Source organism: Stegastes partitus, unplaced genomic scaffold (genome assembly GCF_000690725.1).
Source record: "Stegastes partitus isolate 25-593 unplaced genomic scaffold, Stegastes_partitus-1.0.2 Scaffold76, whole genome shotgun sequence".
Lineage (NCBI taxonomy): Eukaryota > Metazoa > Chordata > Actinopteri > Pomacentridae > Stegastes > Stegastes partitus.
The window spans coordinates 553992-570838 of NW_007577807.1; the positions used below are offsets into that span (position 1 = coordinate 553992).

Below are 16847 nucleotides of genomic sequence, written 5' to 3' on the forward strand. Positions count from 1 at the left end.
TTTTGCTAAACAGCCCGAGCTGTCACCTCGGCTTAGGCCATGAGACGGGAGAGAATCCCTGGTCGGGAAAAAAACAGCAAAGAAAAGTAGTAGCTCTTTAAAATGAGGTAAACAGGAGGAATGTGGGTCTCAGCGCCGATGAGAGGCCAAACCTAACGTGGCCAAACCGTGGCTAATGATGTCAAATTAGATGAAACGTGCACCATGGGAGATGGCCTACCCTGATCCTTGATCCCAGCTCCTCCTCTCACCCGCCCGCTGTGCATTTCCACCCGGTGTGATCGGTCTGTGCTTGGCCTTTGACTTGTACTGTCACGTATAGGCATTCGTGTCTAAACAGGGCTCCGGAGCCAGGTTGCACCAACGGAAAAAAAAAGGAAATCTACATATCCCAGAGAGCCGCCCTTCCACTGTCGCTTCACCCTCCACTGTTTTAATCAGTCAGCAAACCCCCAGTTAAATTATAGAAGAGAAAAAACAAAACCAAAAAAAAGGGCAAATGGAATAAACAGTGCAGGTAATTACTTCTATATGGTATAGTGGTCCAATAGGTAGAATAGCAAAGAACACTGATCTCAACTGAAGGTACAATGGATTTGATTGATACAGTGTAATGTGATTTAACCACTATCAAAAAGTAGTACCAACACACAGAGTACAAAACTAGTCCTTATATACCCAGCTCCACTCAAGCTATATTATGTTATGCAAGAAAGTTTTACCATATCCCCATCCCCTCCCCCCTCTGCCCCCGCCTCCAGCCCACGACATCCACCACCTGGAACTGTGTTTCCCCACGGTCCTGCAAGGGTGTGTGTGTTCCTGTAATCCAATCAGGAAACATGTCTGAAATATCTCCAACGCAAGGGAGAGGGTGAAAATTATTCTTAATAATGACATAATCAGCAGAGCAGCCATCAAGCAGATAAATTGTCATGCGCATCGTGCTAAAATATCCAATTATCCTTTGTCCCCCAGCTCTCTGTGTTGAAGTTGGAACTGCCAGGAAGTCAGTCGGTGGATCCCCGTCTCCACTGGTTCTGTCCTGCTGGCAGGTTTGCAGTATGGACGCCCCTCCCAAGAGAAGAGGGCTTAAACAGCCTTGGTGCTTAGTGTACAGATCTAGATATGTAAATAGGTTCTATACAATAAAATTGTTCCCAATCCTCAAAAATAAATGGATGAAAAGTATTTGCGAGATTTTTTTTTTTCCCTCAAAATGGTTCTGTTGTGCATACAGGGTTTCTTTTTCTTGAAGTTTTCCGTCCTTCCTTTGCTCTTTTCATCAATTGTTTTTGCCTTATCTTACATAGCCTCCATTTATGATGTTAAGACATGCCTAAATTGGTTTGCACGGCATCTACTTTGTGCCCCACAAACAGAGTAATCTGCCGTGTGATGCCAAAGGAAAACAATATCTTTTCTTTCTTTCACAAAGTGCTCCCCTCTTCTCACCTCCAAGGCGTGTCTGATGCTCTGTTCTGCTTCCAGACAACACTGTCAAGCAGTCATTTGTCAAAAGATCCCGAAGGCCATATCTGTCGCTAGAAAGAAAACGTATTTTACTGTACCTTGTTTTGCTGCAATATCAGAACAAAAATAATAATAATAAAAAAACATCCTCCTCCTTGTTTTAGCTCGTGAGGTTGTTTTTCTTCAACTCTTTATATGCATTTTTTTCTTCTTGTCTTTTATTTTTGTACAAAAACATAATTATTCTTTTTTTTTCTTTTTCCTCTGGTCCAAACCCTCAGAAACCCTTGAATATATTCCCGCAGGTATTAACAGGGTGTTGCACAATCCCAGTGTAATTCCATGGGTGTCTGGCAACTCCAGGCTGGCGTTTCAGCTCCTGACACATCTGTGTTTGTCAGCGAGTCGGCCTTAAGTCTCTGCTGCAGCAGTGGCGTTAGCGTTTCGCCTCAGCCGCCAGAGTCCTGCCTGCACGGGTGCATCCACGGGGCTATACCCGGGTGGTGGAGTGTGAGTGTGGGTGCGGGTGGGGCAGGGTGTTGTTCTGCCCGCTGCTGGGGAAGGTGTTGAACGAGTGGAGTGAGGTGAGCCCTCCCATGGTGCTGGGGATCATGGTTATGGTGTTTGGCGTCATGAGTGGGATGTCATCCGGCGAGCGCCTCATGGCCAGAGTGTAGTCCGGCGGGCAGGCAGTCCTCAGCACCACATCGTGCGGGTGCAGAGAGTCGCCAACCCCCCTGCAGTCCCGGTCCAGGTCCGAGTGCTGCTTCATCTGCAGGGACATGATCTCCTCCTCCTGAGTGTGGGCCAGGTCGTTGGCGGCGCTCCGCTGGGGGCTGCAGCGTCTGTGGACGTCGTGCCGGCGCTTGTCCTTCTTGTAGTAGAGCGCGGCGAAGGCCAGGATGTTGAGGAACAGCAGGGAGGCTCCCACGGCGATGGTCACCGACAGCTCGGTGGAGTAGTCGCGCTGGTCCACCAGGTGCGGTTGGTTGTGGCTGTCCTGGGTCTCCGTGGGGAACGGGGTCGGCTGCGGGCGCTTGGTCACCAAAACCTTCGTCTTCGGTGTCCGGTTGGTGGCTTCTGGTGGAGGGATCTGAAGACAGCAGGACAAACGGTGAGTACGCACTTGATTTGAGGAGTTTTTATTTTAGAGTCGCTACATATTTCTTTATTAAGGAAAAGCTCTGAGCACTCAGAAGGGATTTACGGTCTTTAGATAACACTGTCACTATTGACTTAGATCTTCACTCAGACTCAATTTTCTCTTCTCTAATAAAGTTTCTTATTCTTTCTTTTGCTTCTTAGAGAAAACCGTCATTGTCGGCATTCTCAGTGCAGAGACGGGAAGATGGAGGAATCATACAACCTTCATCTGTTCAAAGTTTGTATAAAACCGCACCTTCAACAAGCGTTTTATTTATTTATTTTTCTAAAGTTGCTTCTGTCGACCGTGAACTTTGCACAGAGAGTTGGCTCAGCTGCAAGCATTAATACACAGATGAGACCTTCCTCATTCTAGCTCCATGTTGAAGGGGCTCACAGTGGATCTAACAAGCAAAGAAGTAAATGAGTGTATTTCCCAAAACGTTGAACATCTTGAGGCCTTTGAGCAAAGACTTCTGTTGTTGTTCCTTTGCTGCAGATTAGAGTTTGAAAACATATGAAGGTCGTGGAATCTGTAGTGTTCAATAAATCACATTCTGAAAGATGATAAACACAAATTCCAATAATCACCCATATTCACAGGACCATCCATGTGTATTCGTGCTCCACAGGTTGGAAAAGTGAACTGAATGTGGCTGCTGATGCAAAAGGCAGCCACACTGGTTATTTATTCGTTGTCATGCTTCCTGCTCCTTTAATTGATTTAATACTGTTGAGTGTTTTTTGTTTGTTTGTGTTTAATCTAAATGTTCAATTAGTCTGTATTCACTATGCATGAACAGCTCTTATTCATAGTTATACAAGCTCAGAAACGTGACTTTAAACTTAACTTGAAACTACATTCTTATTAACTGATATCACCTGTAGTGGTGGTGTTTATGGGATTGATGCTAACAGTGAAGCATTGTGGCTCACTACATGTGACTGTGAAGAACAACGTGTTATCCGGTATGACGGACACTTTAACGTGCCGTAGCTCATATCAGGTCTAATCACATAAACGGGAGGTCAGCGGAGGCTGCCGGGGCCGGATTAGGGTCAACAAACAATTCCAATGTTGCATTAAACATTTCCCTTATGAAGCTGCTTGGGTGTAGTCCAGAGCCTTTACTGTGGAGGGGATGACTCAGGTAGTTAACTTTTAGTAGCGTGATGACATATCGATGATTAAGTGCCAACCTTGGTGGTGGTGGGGATGAGCTGGGTGACCTCATTGAGGCTGTGTAGATGAGGAACCAACTCCAACCACAAGTTGACCTGAGAAAAAAGACAAAAAAACAAGTCGGTGTGTTTTAATTAATTATATTAAGCTGAGAATTCAGTAAAATTAGGACATGAAGTAAAATTAGGACACAAAAGCATCATACAAAAGAAAGATCAACAAACTGACTGCCAGCCTAATATCTGTACATCTGCAGCACATGAGTCAATTAAATTCAGTTTTATTTACCACTGATCATAACATATGTCATCACAGAGCGGTTAAATGAAAGTTCAAGACCTTACAGTTCAGAGAAACCCCAAAAAGTTGATCTTTGAGCAGCGTCTTGCAGCCCTGCGGAGGAAAAAACTTCCTTTTGACAGGAAGAATCCTCCAACAGAAGCCGACTCGGAGGGAGGCTGCAGCCTCGACCGGCTGGTGTTAGAGGAGAGCAGGCAGAGAAAAGACCAGCCTCCAGATAAGAAATAAGAGGATAGCTGTCATGGTACGATGTGAGGGCCTCTTTAGGTTACCTGGGTTCACTGAACTTAACATCTGTGATCCTGGATAAGTGGTATCACAAAGGTACCAACAAGCTCAGGAGAGTTTTTCTACCCGTCCACATTACTGGGGCAGAACCGTTAAATACTGAGCATTCACAAGGAATAAATGAGGCTGCAGCCCACCAGAGCTCATCTCCACCTGCTTCGGTGGGACATCGTCATCATCACTAACCCACAAGCAGCTCTTGAAATTTACTCCCAGACGCTGTGTCGCGCTGAACAAACCTCTGCTTTCTTTTCTTTGACTTTATCAAACAACAACAGCAGTTTATTCAGTCAGCCCATGTACAGAGAGGCTGCAGGCACAGCAGGAGACGTCACATGTCACTGTGACTGCATGTAGCATCACTACCCTAAATGTTTATTTTTGTCTTAATAGCAAACAGCTGCACAGATTCACGGTTTCTACGGTGAATTTAACGAAGCAGTCGAGCTCAGGATGATGCAGCACCATCACAGGTGTGAATGCATTTTATATACTTACCAAATATTATTTATATTCTCCATTCTGAGCAGTATTTTGAGGGCACATCAGGGCATTATTAGACATAGTTTTGTGTTAATATTTGCAGTGGTGGCATTTCTGCATGAACTGATTCTAAAGTAAATAAAAAACACTGATAATAGAATTCATTCGACACGGCCTGTGAATGATGGTAGATGTTTAGTTGGTCTCTGTCTATTTTTTTATTAATAGCGACGATGCACGTGTTTCCTGAGCCATCGATTAAATATTAATAGTGCTGTAGTAATATTCACATTCATAGTAATAATGCTGATGTTGTCTCACAGGGCTTCAGAGGAACTCGTTTCTTCATTTTCACAGGAAGTACATGTACAAATAAAATAAGATAAAATGTAAATGAGAACGCTCTGATTCCTCCCTGATGCAATCTGGATATTTAGATAGATTTAGATCTGAAACACCACAAGCAGGTGAATGTTGGTGGTGCAACATTAAAAACTTCTGCTGTATTCTCTAAAGAAACCGTCTTTGTTATTCTGGACAATCCACCGAACACAATGTGTGGAGTTTCATCTGGAGCTACTTCCTACTGAAGAAACTGTTTCTGCTGTTTGCAGTCTGATATGTGAGCTAAAGGTCCCGCGTCCTCACAGCATAGATCAGCTTTGTGATTTCCCCTGATTAAAAGTCAGCCACTTCATAGAAGCCCAAAGACATCCGGCTGTCCATAATGTATGCATTCTATTTCTGTCAGCGCTGAAAACGCTCCAAACAGAAAGTGCAGTCAGCAGGCCGGTGGATACCTTGTTGGCTCGGTAGTGCTCCTTGACCCGGGGCTTCAGGCCGATGTGCAGGTAAAGCTGGTCTTTCTGGTTGTAGCGTGTCCATGCAACCTCTTCAAAACGATTGGGCTTGGTGTGGATGAACTTGGTGTCCTGGGGGACAGGCTGGTTCGGGTCCCTGTGAAGAAAGCACAAAGGAGAAAAAAGTTTCCAATGAAAGAAGTCACAGAGAGGTGAGATTAGCTGACAGTCCTACAGCAGAGCACCACAGAGGCCTGTCTGAAGACAGAGCTGCTCATGGGAGGTCAGTCCATCGTTAGTAGGTACGTCTGCCTATAACTGTTCACCTGAGAGGACAGGAAGAACCAAAACCAACGGTGGAGTGGACCTTTTGAGACACAACTGCCTGGTTATTAAATGTCTCATTCTGACCTAAGTGTAGCATCTGCCCGAGGCTAATCAGTGTAATTATGAAAATAGTGGGATGCAGTGGTGAAACTCAGCCCGCAGGTTTCATCAAATTTTAATCAACAGTGTCTGAGATATCACACCTGATAAAATCCAAAAAAGGTCAAAAGGGGTATTATTGCTCAAAGATGATTGGTTTTCTAAAGATTCTGATTGAATGGAAAGGTCTTAAGATAGCTAATAACCTCGCAAGTTTCTCTCATTTCAAGTTTCATTAAAGTGCTAAAAAAAAAAATGCATGTCACAGTTTTTTAAATTATGGATGTCTCCTTAGAAGTGAACCTATTTAGACATAATTTATACATGAAAAGAAGCTTCCAGCCAAGGAATATGTTTGGGCAAAGATGCAGTTCAACCATGCTGATAATTCCTGTAGAGCTTAATGCTTCAGTGGCGACTATAAACCCAGCTACTGCTTTCATGTTGGGTGCCATCTATTTTTGCTCAAGTTCAGACTTGAGCAGCAGTAATAACACGAGGCTTAAAAACAGCGTGGATGCAGGTCAGCAAACCATATGAATGACCCTCTTATATTCAGAGCAGGAGCTCACAGACCGCATTCAACATGGGATCCTGTGCTAAATAGGCCCAGTCGCACTTAATCTGACCAGAACAGAGCCAGCCATGTGAGCTATTGAGGCCCATTCAGACCTACTGAGCGCCCCATTGTCTGAGAGCGGCATATGGAGCTCGCCAGACCTCATCAGGAACACGCTTAACCATTCAAATTGGTGGCATAAATCTCCCAGGTACCCAGCATTCCACGTCAATTTGGGGTTATATATGTAGATCATTAGTGCCTTTCTGTTCCCCTCAGGGCTACTGGGCAGTGCACAGAAAAAGCCAATGTCCCCCCATTAAGCTCCAGAAAAACAATTACCGCCATGGCTATATGCTGGAAGGCAACATCAGACAGAAGGGGGGGAAAAAAGGATTTTAATTTTGTCCCATCCAGAATGTCACTCTTCAGGCTGCGACCATTAATTAATAATGTATTTGAAGATATGTAGAGGGTGTCTGCAAAGAATACCAATTACGCTGTACAGTTCATAAAACCCAACAGCATAATGCACTGTTCCTGGTCATCAAATGTGGGTTAATACTGAGGAAACACAATCACATTATCAATTAGTTCATGGGCTTGTAATGGTATGTTGATCAAGCACAAGCGCAGAGCAAATGCCCACGAAACTGTTTAAATGAGCCTCAGGCAAGAGAGCCTTCACACAGCGATGGTATGTACACGGACAAGGTAAAGCTTGTAAACCAGGCCGTGACATTATTTGCATAATTAGGTGGAATGTTTAAGCAGGATCGCTTCGTAAATTGTTGTTTTCTTATTCTGTGAAATCCCACTTTGTGCTGCGCCTTATAGGCTATCGGGTTCCACACGTTTCCTTCTCTGCACCACGTTTCTTACATTTCTGATGATTACTAACAGTCAAGCGTTCTACAGGGGAAAAAAAAAGTGGTTTAAAGCTTTCAGAAAGTATTCTAATAAGCTGGTTTGATGCTGCTGAAACTCTGTTCCACCTTTCATTGTCTTCACCGTCATCCTGTGACGTGTTTATTTTTTGCACTAACACTCTTTAACTTCATTGATTAAAGATAAATGTCTGAAAACAGCGAGTGAAAAGGTGCTAAAGCAAACCAACATATCAGAAAGACATGAAGGCTTTACCTCTAATCTCATCTCTTTTAAAACATAGACAGGAAATACGGCTCTTATATGATTAGAGATCCTCTCCGATAACGTATATTTTTTAGCTTGCTGACCAATTCATATGCCGTTTTTTTTTTTTTTTTTTTTTTTTATATACGTGTGCAAAATAATCATCATGGTGAGCATTTCCACCTTTCAGAAACTTTGAACTTCCTGGGTTTTATATGTGACAAACTCCTGCAGGGTGGGACTTTCTATACCATCATCAGTTTGAGCATTCACGGCTGAATTATTCATTTCCATTGTGCAGCACACGGTACCGAGCAGAATCAGCAGTGAGCAGGTGTGCTCAAGCTGCAGCGACTGGTGGAGAGGTGGGTGGTGAACGCAGGGAATATCTTGCATTTTCAGAGATTCATGCATACTACAACAAACAGTTTTGTAGTTACATCTAAGCCATTTAAAGACTTTTTTTTATTTTTTATGCTAAAACTTCTAAATACCTCTGAATCATTCAGACGAGTTTCTAAGAGTCTGATTGGTGCCTGGAGAGGATAAAACGTCGACCTCCTTCTGTTTGAGCCCAGCATTGTTTGCAATGAGATGTAAAAAGTTATATCGAGGTCACGCGACATAAAAATAAATTTAAAAAGCTCCATACTGTTTCCTGACTTTAACAACGCACGCGGTTCCTGTAAATCCTCCTCAGTCCTCCTCGTATCCACGTGTTCTGGTCATACGGTGAAAACTGCAGAATTCTGCCTTAAAATCTTTTCATTTATTGCCCTCCGCGTTGGCCGGTGCCCTTGCTGGTCATTTTAGTGCCCTTTCTCCTGTGCTTCCCGTCTCAAAAGCCCTCATGAGTCACTGACACACTATTAAAATGGAAAGAAACCATTTCAACCATCTGTACATGGCGGGTTCATGACATACTTCTCTACATCAGATCAGAGAATTTGCAGGTTTCTGCGTTCAAAGATTAAACAATAGAATATTCTCCTGATGGAACTATTACAGATATCAGTGCTGACATGAAAGGGTACAGCCATCATCTAATTCACAATAAAGGCATTATAGCTGCTAGTGAGATCACACATGTACAGTCAGTCTGCGCTTTAGCTGCTTCAGATGTTGTGCTTTGAACTCAGGCTTTGTTGAGTCAGGTTCATCTGGACACCATATAGAAAGTGAGCTGTTTGGGTTCGTGTGAGCCACGTTTGTGCGTCGTCGTACCCCGTCTTGGCAAAGTTGGTCCAGTAGGTCATGACCACGGCGCTCAGCATCACGTCGTTCTTGGAGAAGTTGCAGGGAAACAGCTCCGTCGGTCCGATCATGGGGAGCCCGAACACGTACGGGATCTCGTCTCCGTGCGCTGCGTCTGCCCACGGCGGTACCTAATGAGCAGCACAAGAATCAAATCACATCACCGTTATTATATCTGTGTGACAGATAAAGGACATAAACAGGCATTATTTTGTTGCATGATGGATACTGTGGTGAGACGCACATGCACAGTCAGATTAAACAGGCTGGATAAAAAAACCAAAAACATATAGCTTTTGAGCAAAGGAAAGGGGAAATGAGGTAAGTTTTAATATTTTTTTTTTTACCTGCCATATCTTGCTCATTATTCAGTGTGTTAGAGAGAGATGAGAAATAAAAGGATGGTGCTGACAGAAGAAAATTGCTTTGTGATGAATATAAACGAAGACGCAGCGTACGTATCACCAGCTGTAGCCGGTCCAAGGAAAAATAATAATAAAGTGTAAAAACAAAATTTAAGGATTTTAATCACCGCTCCTCATTTTCCTTGTTTACTTGATAAAAGTGTCATTTCTTTGGCTCTGAAACTTTTAGCGGCGGCGGCGACAACGAGCTGCCGGCTCTTCACTGATGGCCTTGTGGTTCACAGTAATTACAGCAAATTAAATTGCATACAGTGAGTGATTCTTTACGAGAATCTAAAGTATTGATGTGTCTAAGCTGAACGAAATGTACATTTAGAGATGGATTCAACACAAAGTTAACAAAAAACTGATGCAAAAATGTGCTTTAAATGGCAGAAGGTGAGGAAAAGACTTTAAACTCTGCAGGTAAACTATCAGGCTTTAGTCCCAGCTGTGGATGATATGTGCATATATTAGCTGTCACTAAGGGCTTTAGAAACACAGAACAAAACTATATTAGAACTTATGTCACATCATCTATAAGGTAGACCATCACTGAAAGCTAGAGACCCACCTGTTCTGTCTGACAGTGATGGTAGAAGGCATAAAAGTAGGTCGGTGAGCCAAAACTGGAGTGCAGGTCGGCCGTGGCAACAGCTGGAGCCACCCACTGGTGATCGGTGAAGAGGGCCAGCAGCGTCTTGCGGCGTGTCTCTGGGTTGTGTCGGTCGGCCCAGTCCGTGTACATGAACTTGATGGTTTCTCGGAGGATGTCTTTGCCCTCCGGGTAGCCGTAGAGGTCGTCCACAAAGCTGGACACGGCGTAGTCAAAGTCGTTGGCCTGCACGCCGTTCTCGTTGTCCACGATGAGCTCCACAAACTTCAGGCCTTCGCCCTGGTTCACTCCCAGCATTATGTCGTAGTTGAGGAACTCGCCTGGTGAGAGACGTGCAGATGGTTGTTAAAGTACAAATTCAAAGTAATAGCACAGTAAGAAGCTGCTGACTCTTAAGTGGACTGGTACCTTGCTCCATCAGTATCTGAGGGTCATCGGGTATCACATCTCCATCAATAACGGGGCCAAAGGCGATGTGGTAGCGAGCCGGCTGGATGTCCTGATCCACGAGCTCCTTGTAGTGTTTCCTCTGCAGGCACGCCACCAGGTCTACCGTGTCCTCCAGGTTACAGCCCACCTTACGGGCCAGCATCCGTGCGTACTTGGCTGGCTGGAAGCTGACGGCCCAGCTGGACAGCGCCGTGCCGCTCTGAGCGATGGCTCTCTGGAACAGGCCTGGAGACGACAGCAACAGAAGGGCAGTGAAGAGGATGGAGAAAAAAATACCTGATTCTTCTTTCAATGAGCAGAAAGAGAAGCTTCTAAGTGTATAAAATATGTACACAGATACATGATAACGGATGAAAAGCTGCTTCTCAGCTGCCGATAATCTACATTTGTCAACAAACTCCATGAAAACACTGAACCCAACAGTGAATGCACCAGATAGACATGCTGTGTATGTGAAGCCTGATGGATCTGATACCACCGGGTCACAGAACTGCTGCTGAAAAGCTTTTTAAAACTCAAAATCAATGAGCCACACTGCTGCACTCGGTGAAATGTTCCTTCTTCATTATGAACATGGTCACTGTCGCTTATGTTAAATCAATTCCAGCGACACAACCTCCAGTGTGAGGGCACAACAACAGCTTCAGAGAGTCGAGTTTTCAGCAGCCTCACTAACTTGATGAGTAGCATGATGAGACGGTGCTGAGTGAACAGGCCCACGGTACAACTACTGTCCATAAAAACATAAAATAAAAATAAACATGTTCTTCTGTCTTTCTTTCTATGAACTTTTAACAAAGCAGCACAACAAAAGTCAACATTCAAATCAACATTAAATAATAAATATGAGAGGAAACAATGGAAACACCAAATGATGCCCATCAGGAACATCTGTGTAAGCAGATTTTAAAACCCACACAGTTTAATATTTCTCTGATCAAACCATTTCCATGGAAACTATATCAGCTCAGTTTGACATATTCAGACACTTGTCAGACAATAAAGAAAGCACGGCTCACAAATGCAGCAGATAAATTCTTTTTGTAATCGGTTCAGACAGCAGACTGTTTCTTTACTAAACCTACAACACTTTGCCAACCCTCCACCAGACAACGCTGCTCTCTGGCCACAGCAGCGTTAACCTTGTGATGACTTCTGGATGTGTGACGCCCGCCTCGCAGGTCACAGCTGTCCCTTAAGCACCAGATTTGTATTAATGTGACATCTGAAAAGTTCTAAATATATTATAACTTCGCCATTTCTTATTTTTCCCATTGCCTTCAGTAAATCTACCAATCACGTCAAACATTAAAAAAACCTGCTTGGTCACATGTTCTGTCTGGTGTTATTCTATATGTGCCGTACTGTCAACACATTTCACAGAAATAATTCAGCCAACCATGATTATATCCATTTAGAACCTGATATGTCCATTTAAAGGCCAGTACATCTTCTTTTTTGTGCAATCACAATCTGTCTTGGCAACATCAGATGCTGGATCATCCTTCAACTGAACAAACACCAAACTGAGGAAATTATATTTGGTCAAATCAGCTCTGTTCAAAGCTTTAACAATGTGATCGGTGCTTTATTTGAAAATGTGCACGATGTAGTCAACAATCTCATGTATTCCTTGATTAACCAGTCAGGAGCGTTGGAACGGGCTTCTGGTAGATTAATAGTACCAACTGGACCTGCTTGAGTTCCTTGAAGACGTTCCACCTCTCATCCAAGAGGCTTCATCAGCTCTGACTGACTAGTTGGGAGTTCCACATACTGGTATAGTTCCAGATGTAGGTATCTGGAGTCAGGCAGAGCTGATGAAGCCTCTATGGCTATATATAGGCTATGAGAAGAACCATGACCTGGAGGACTGAGGATCTTCACAGACCATTTGAAGGGGCCACTTGGGTCACCTTAGAACCATCTGGACCGGAAACATGCATGGATTCATTAGCTGAACTCCTGTAAGTTCCTGTTTATGTGGTTGACACAGTCCAGCATTAACGATGATTAGCTGCCAGGCTCTTTACTGGTATGAATAAAAGCAGCACATCACTCTGGTTTGGACTAATTGGCTTCAAGTGAGATTTGGAACTGATTTTGTTTTTAGAAAGCCTTCTATGGTTTAGCTCCACCACACACTGCAGACGTGTTTTCTTTCTTTAGTTCACGTCGGTCATCATCACGGATCCTCACCCATGAAACCAAACAGCTGTTTTGGTTCCCACATCTGTCCTGCTCCACATTAAACGCTGACCAACCACCGGCAGGTTTAAATCAGAATTAAAGGCTCACCTTTGTTCCGTTGCTCTCACTTCTTCCTGAAGCTGCTCTAGTTTCATAGATTCTAGTTTCTTGCTGTCATTTAATGGCTCTGTTGTTTCGTATCGATCGGTTGCCTGATTTCTGGTTTTCTCTCGTAGCTCCACCTCTGTTTCTATCCAGGCAACATGCTTTACATCAGCTGTCCTGTCTCCACATTCTTTATGCATTTATATGCACTGCTGCATGTTACTAACTTTGCATCTTCCCTCTCCGGCGGTGTGTCCTCTCTGTCCTCCATCTACCTCTCTGCAGGTGTCTCTGACTCTGGAGCTGCATGGCTCTGATCTACTGGTTACTCAACCGGTCCGCTCTTTGTTCTCTTTTGTTGTAGTTGTCTGTTTGTCTCTGCTTTACTTTTCTCTTTCCCAGATGGCCGTCCTTCCTGGGTCGGGTTCTGTTGGAGTTCTCGTCCTGTTAAAATTCCTCTCCACCGTCACAGCTATGCTGGCTGATAGTGTGCTTGGATTTGTTAGGTTTCTCCTTGTAGCATTTCATAGGGTCTAATTATCACATTGGTCAGGTAAACGTCCATAATTAATACTAGGGTTGGGTGTAATTAGACAGGTAAATTAGTATTTTATATATTTTAGATGATTCACGTAAACGAACATCATGAATCACTCTGTAGAGTCAGAATATTTAAACTTAAAATTTGTATTTCTTCACTGGAAAGCACTGACCTTAATCTTTTAAAGGTGCTATATGTGTAACAGAGACTTGGCTAGACTGTACTACTGTTGAACTCGTCTTCCTACACGTGTTGGGACAACAAGTCAACACCTCTTATGTTGCCACGTGCAAAATCTCCTATTTTAATGCATTCAGTGTAGGTACGAGATTCCTGTGTGGAAAAAACAACATCTGATGAAACGTCTTTGCTTCACATCCAGAGCCTGTGTGTCTATAAGGCTGCTATAGCTACTGTATACCTGCCTGCACATAAAGTGATAGCCAGCCCAACGCCTTCTCGTCTCTCAGGGTGTCTCTTCACACCAAGCAGAGCTGCAGCGCTTTGCTTCACCTCTGGAGTGTTCTCCACTTAGAGGTAGTTAACTCAGCCAGGTGGAAACACCTCCGTTTGAACGCAGGTAACATCTCATTATCGCAGCTGAATGCTGTATTTATAGTTAAACGGAGGAAAGGCAGCACCTACTGAAGAACATAACGTTCCAATCATAACCCAGAGTTGTACATTAACTGTAGCCACAACAGCTCCTATCTGCAGAACAAAACCACCAACTGTACTGAGTGTCCTTTGCACCACGTGCCACACTCTGCTGAGGCTCCTGCAGCGCTGCATATAAACTTTAATATCCGTGAAGATCCCCCATGACTTCCTGGGAGCTTTACCTTTGGTGGAGTTGCTCCAGCGGTTGCCCTCAGAGTAGTGGGACAGCGTGAGAAGGTTCACACAGGAAGCTCCGGCGCCCGAGCCGAACACGGTGATACGTAACGGGTCGCCGCCGAAGGCTGCAATGTTCTCGCTGGTCCAACGCAGAGCCTGGATCTGATCCAACAGGCCGTAATTCCCTTTGGCTGCCTGGTCACCTGTACTCAGGAACCCTGAGAGAGGACAAAGACAGAAGGAGATGCTCGGTTAGCTTTTTATTTTTATTAGTGTCTTCAGCAGAAGGGTTCAATAGCAACAGCAGGACCAGAGATGAAGCGAGTCAGGACAGGATATGAGGTAGAAGTTCATTTAGCTGAGACTTGAAGAAGCACTGCTGCCACTTTTCTTTCTCTCTCTGTTTCTACCACAGGAGTTACTCCATCACTGCTCCGATAGACGACAGGCAGCCAGATGAAGGAGAAACATGAAGACCAGCAGCTGATACACGGTTGAATGCAGTGTGTAGAATAATGTTTCTGTAGGATTCTACTTTATATTTATCGGTTGATAGTTGATCATCCCACAAAATAAAAAGTGAAGGCCAAGAGGGACACAACTTGTTATTTTAGATTTCTTTTTCTTTTTGAGCTCGTTGCCTAAAAGAGAGCAAACAAAAATCTACTTTTAGATCATCAGGGCATAACTCAAATGGATAATGAGGCATGTTTTTTCCATTGTGGAAGAAAACCAACAACTCTGGCTATCTGATAATTTCCTGCAGAGTTATTACTCTGCAGAGCCACTTAAAGTGTTGATACCCTAAATATAGCACAGACGACTTATTTTGGTGAAAGATGCTCTGAATAAATTATGATCTCGGCCCAAACCCATAATGAGATGCGATCATATATCATGAACACAGATCTTTATTTCAGCAGAGCAACATGAGTTTTTTTTCGAAAAGCCAATGAATCAAATCCACTTCATGGATGTGTCTGAGCTGGTTTCATTTCTGTTTTTTTTTCTTTTTTAGATCTAAAAACATGTTTCTGTAAATCAGATCAATCAAACAACAAAGATTCATCGATATTACAGTTTCAGCCCTTTTTTTTTTTTAAGGCCATGTCAAACTACAATATATTTAAATCAATTAAAAATTCCACTCAGAATTACAATCCACCTCGAATGCCTGAATGAAACTCTTATAGAAATATAATGTCCTGTGATATATTTTAACAGCATACAGATCCACTGAAACCTAGTTTTGAACGACAGCCTTTTATGCTGACATAAAGGTGATCATCCATATTAATTAGTGTTGCCTCAACAACCCAAAGTGCAGCAAACAGCAGCAACAATGTGATAAAACTGATGCTCAGGTGTTCTTGAAGCAGAGATTTTATTGTATTTTGAAGTCTTGCCCTTAATTTGTAAAGGTTCTGGTGCATGAGTGAACAGAGTACACGTGAACACAGTAACTCTGCAACGACAGAGACGCAACGTGCAGTCAGATCAATAAATAGATGCAAATAAACCAACTGTTTAGCCGCTATGCACCAATCAGCCACAACATTAACCCCCCCCCCAAGACGCTCTGACCAAATCCTCCAGCCATCACAGTTTGGTTCAGAAGTCGCTCATATCCTGATCCTGCCCAGTTTCCATGCTGCCAACACGACTTCAAGAGCTTACCTGCTGCCTCTCCACCCCTGGACAGGTGTTGTGCAATAAGGTAATCAATGTTATTCCCTTCACCTGTCAGTGAAAATGTCAGAGAAGCTCTACTGATCTAACTGAGAGTTAGCCAGATGTTTAAAAGGACAGTGCAGAGAAGTCTTGGTAGCCTTGCTTTCTATTCTTTAAATCTGTCTTTGCTAAACTCCAACCACGTCAACATATCTCAACATAACGCAGAACAGTGACATAATAATACAACAAGTAGTGAAAGATAAAATGTCCATCCGTGCTTTTAATCTATAATCTTTTATGAGAGCTGAATGGTACCAAGTATTACCTCTAATATTATGCATAAGTCCGTACACGAGCCTCCGATAATCACAGCAGAACCATTTCCTCTCTTTCATCCCGGACACACCATAATGGACACCCGCTCTCCCCATCTACTCTTTTTTTTTTTCTTTCCCCAATTAAAGCCCTCAGGTACTCCCGGTCAGCGCGGCTGCATTAAGATCCAGCGCCGGCGAGGTGTGAATGTAGTGACGAGACAAGGACCCTCAAGTATACCCACTGGAGAGCTCTGGTCTTTTAGAGCAATTTCATGTCCATTCCCCACCACCTCCCTCTCCCTCTGATTTCCATGCTAAAAGCTCCATTACCTGCAGCAGGCATCCAGGGAGCACCCCACTCCCACCAGCACCACCCATGGACTATCCCCCCCCCCCACGCTCACATTTTTCCTGCCCTGTCCCCTTTTATGTTCTTATTCTCACCACTGTCCCGCTCGCTGGCTAAATGAAATGCTTATTACGCAGTGTCAGTCAACGGCGCTGCTCATTTCCACTGGGATGCGCCGAGGCCGTGTGCACAGAGACGGCCACGGCGATGCCTTTGAGGAGGTGCTCGCTGCAGAGTGGAGCCAGTTATCGCTGCTTTGAGAATAAATACCATACATTTTAGGTCGTGTCTTTGAGGTGAACACCATATACTGTAATTTCC

At 43.8% G+C, this 16847-nt stretch overlaps 1 protein-coding gene across 8 annotated transcripts in view; it reads right to left on the reverse strand.

Annotated features, from left to right (window-relative positions):
• Positions 1 to 1963: 1963 nt before the first annotated feature.
• The window catches only part of nlgn1 (neuroligin 1), a 287188-nt gene continuing 272304 nt past the window's right edge, over positions 1964 to 16847 (reverse strand). For 7 of the 8 annotated variants that reach the window (XM_008276540.1, XM_008276539.1, XM_008276541.1 and 4 more), the window contains 7 exons: positions 14219 to 14404; positions 10472 to 10738; positions 10022 to 10383; positions 9014 to 9174; positions 5671 to 5827; positions 3817 to 3894; positions 1964 to 2566 (listed from right to left, as the gene is read on the reverse strand). In XM_008276540.1, the coding sequence (XP_008274762.1) occupies positions 1964 to 2566; positions 3817 to 3894; positions 5671 to 5827; positions 9014 to 9174; positions 10022 to 10383; positions 10472 to 10738; positions 14219 to 14404 (1814 nt within the window). Of the gene's footprint in view, positions 2567 to 3816; positions 3895 to 5670; positions 5828 to 9013; positions 9175 to 10021; positions 10384 to 10471; positions 10739 to 14191; positions 14405 to 16847 lie in introns of all 8 variants that reach the window. The other variant, XM_008276538.1, reaches the window with a different exon arrangement.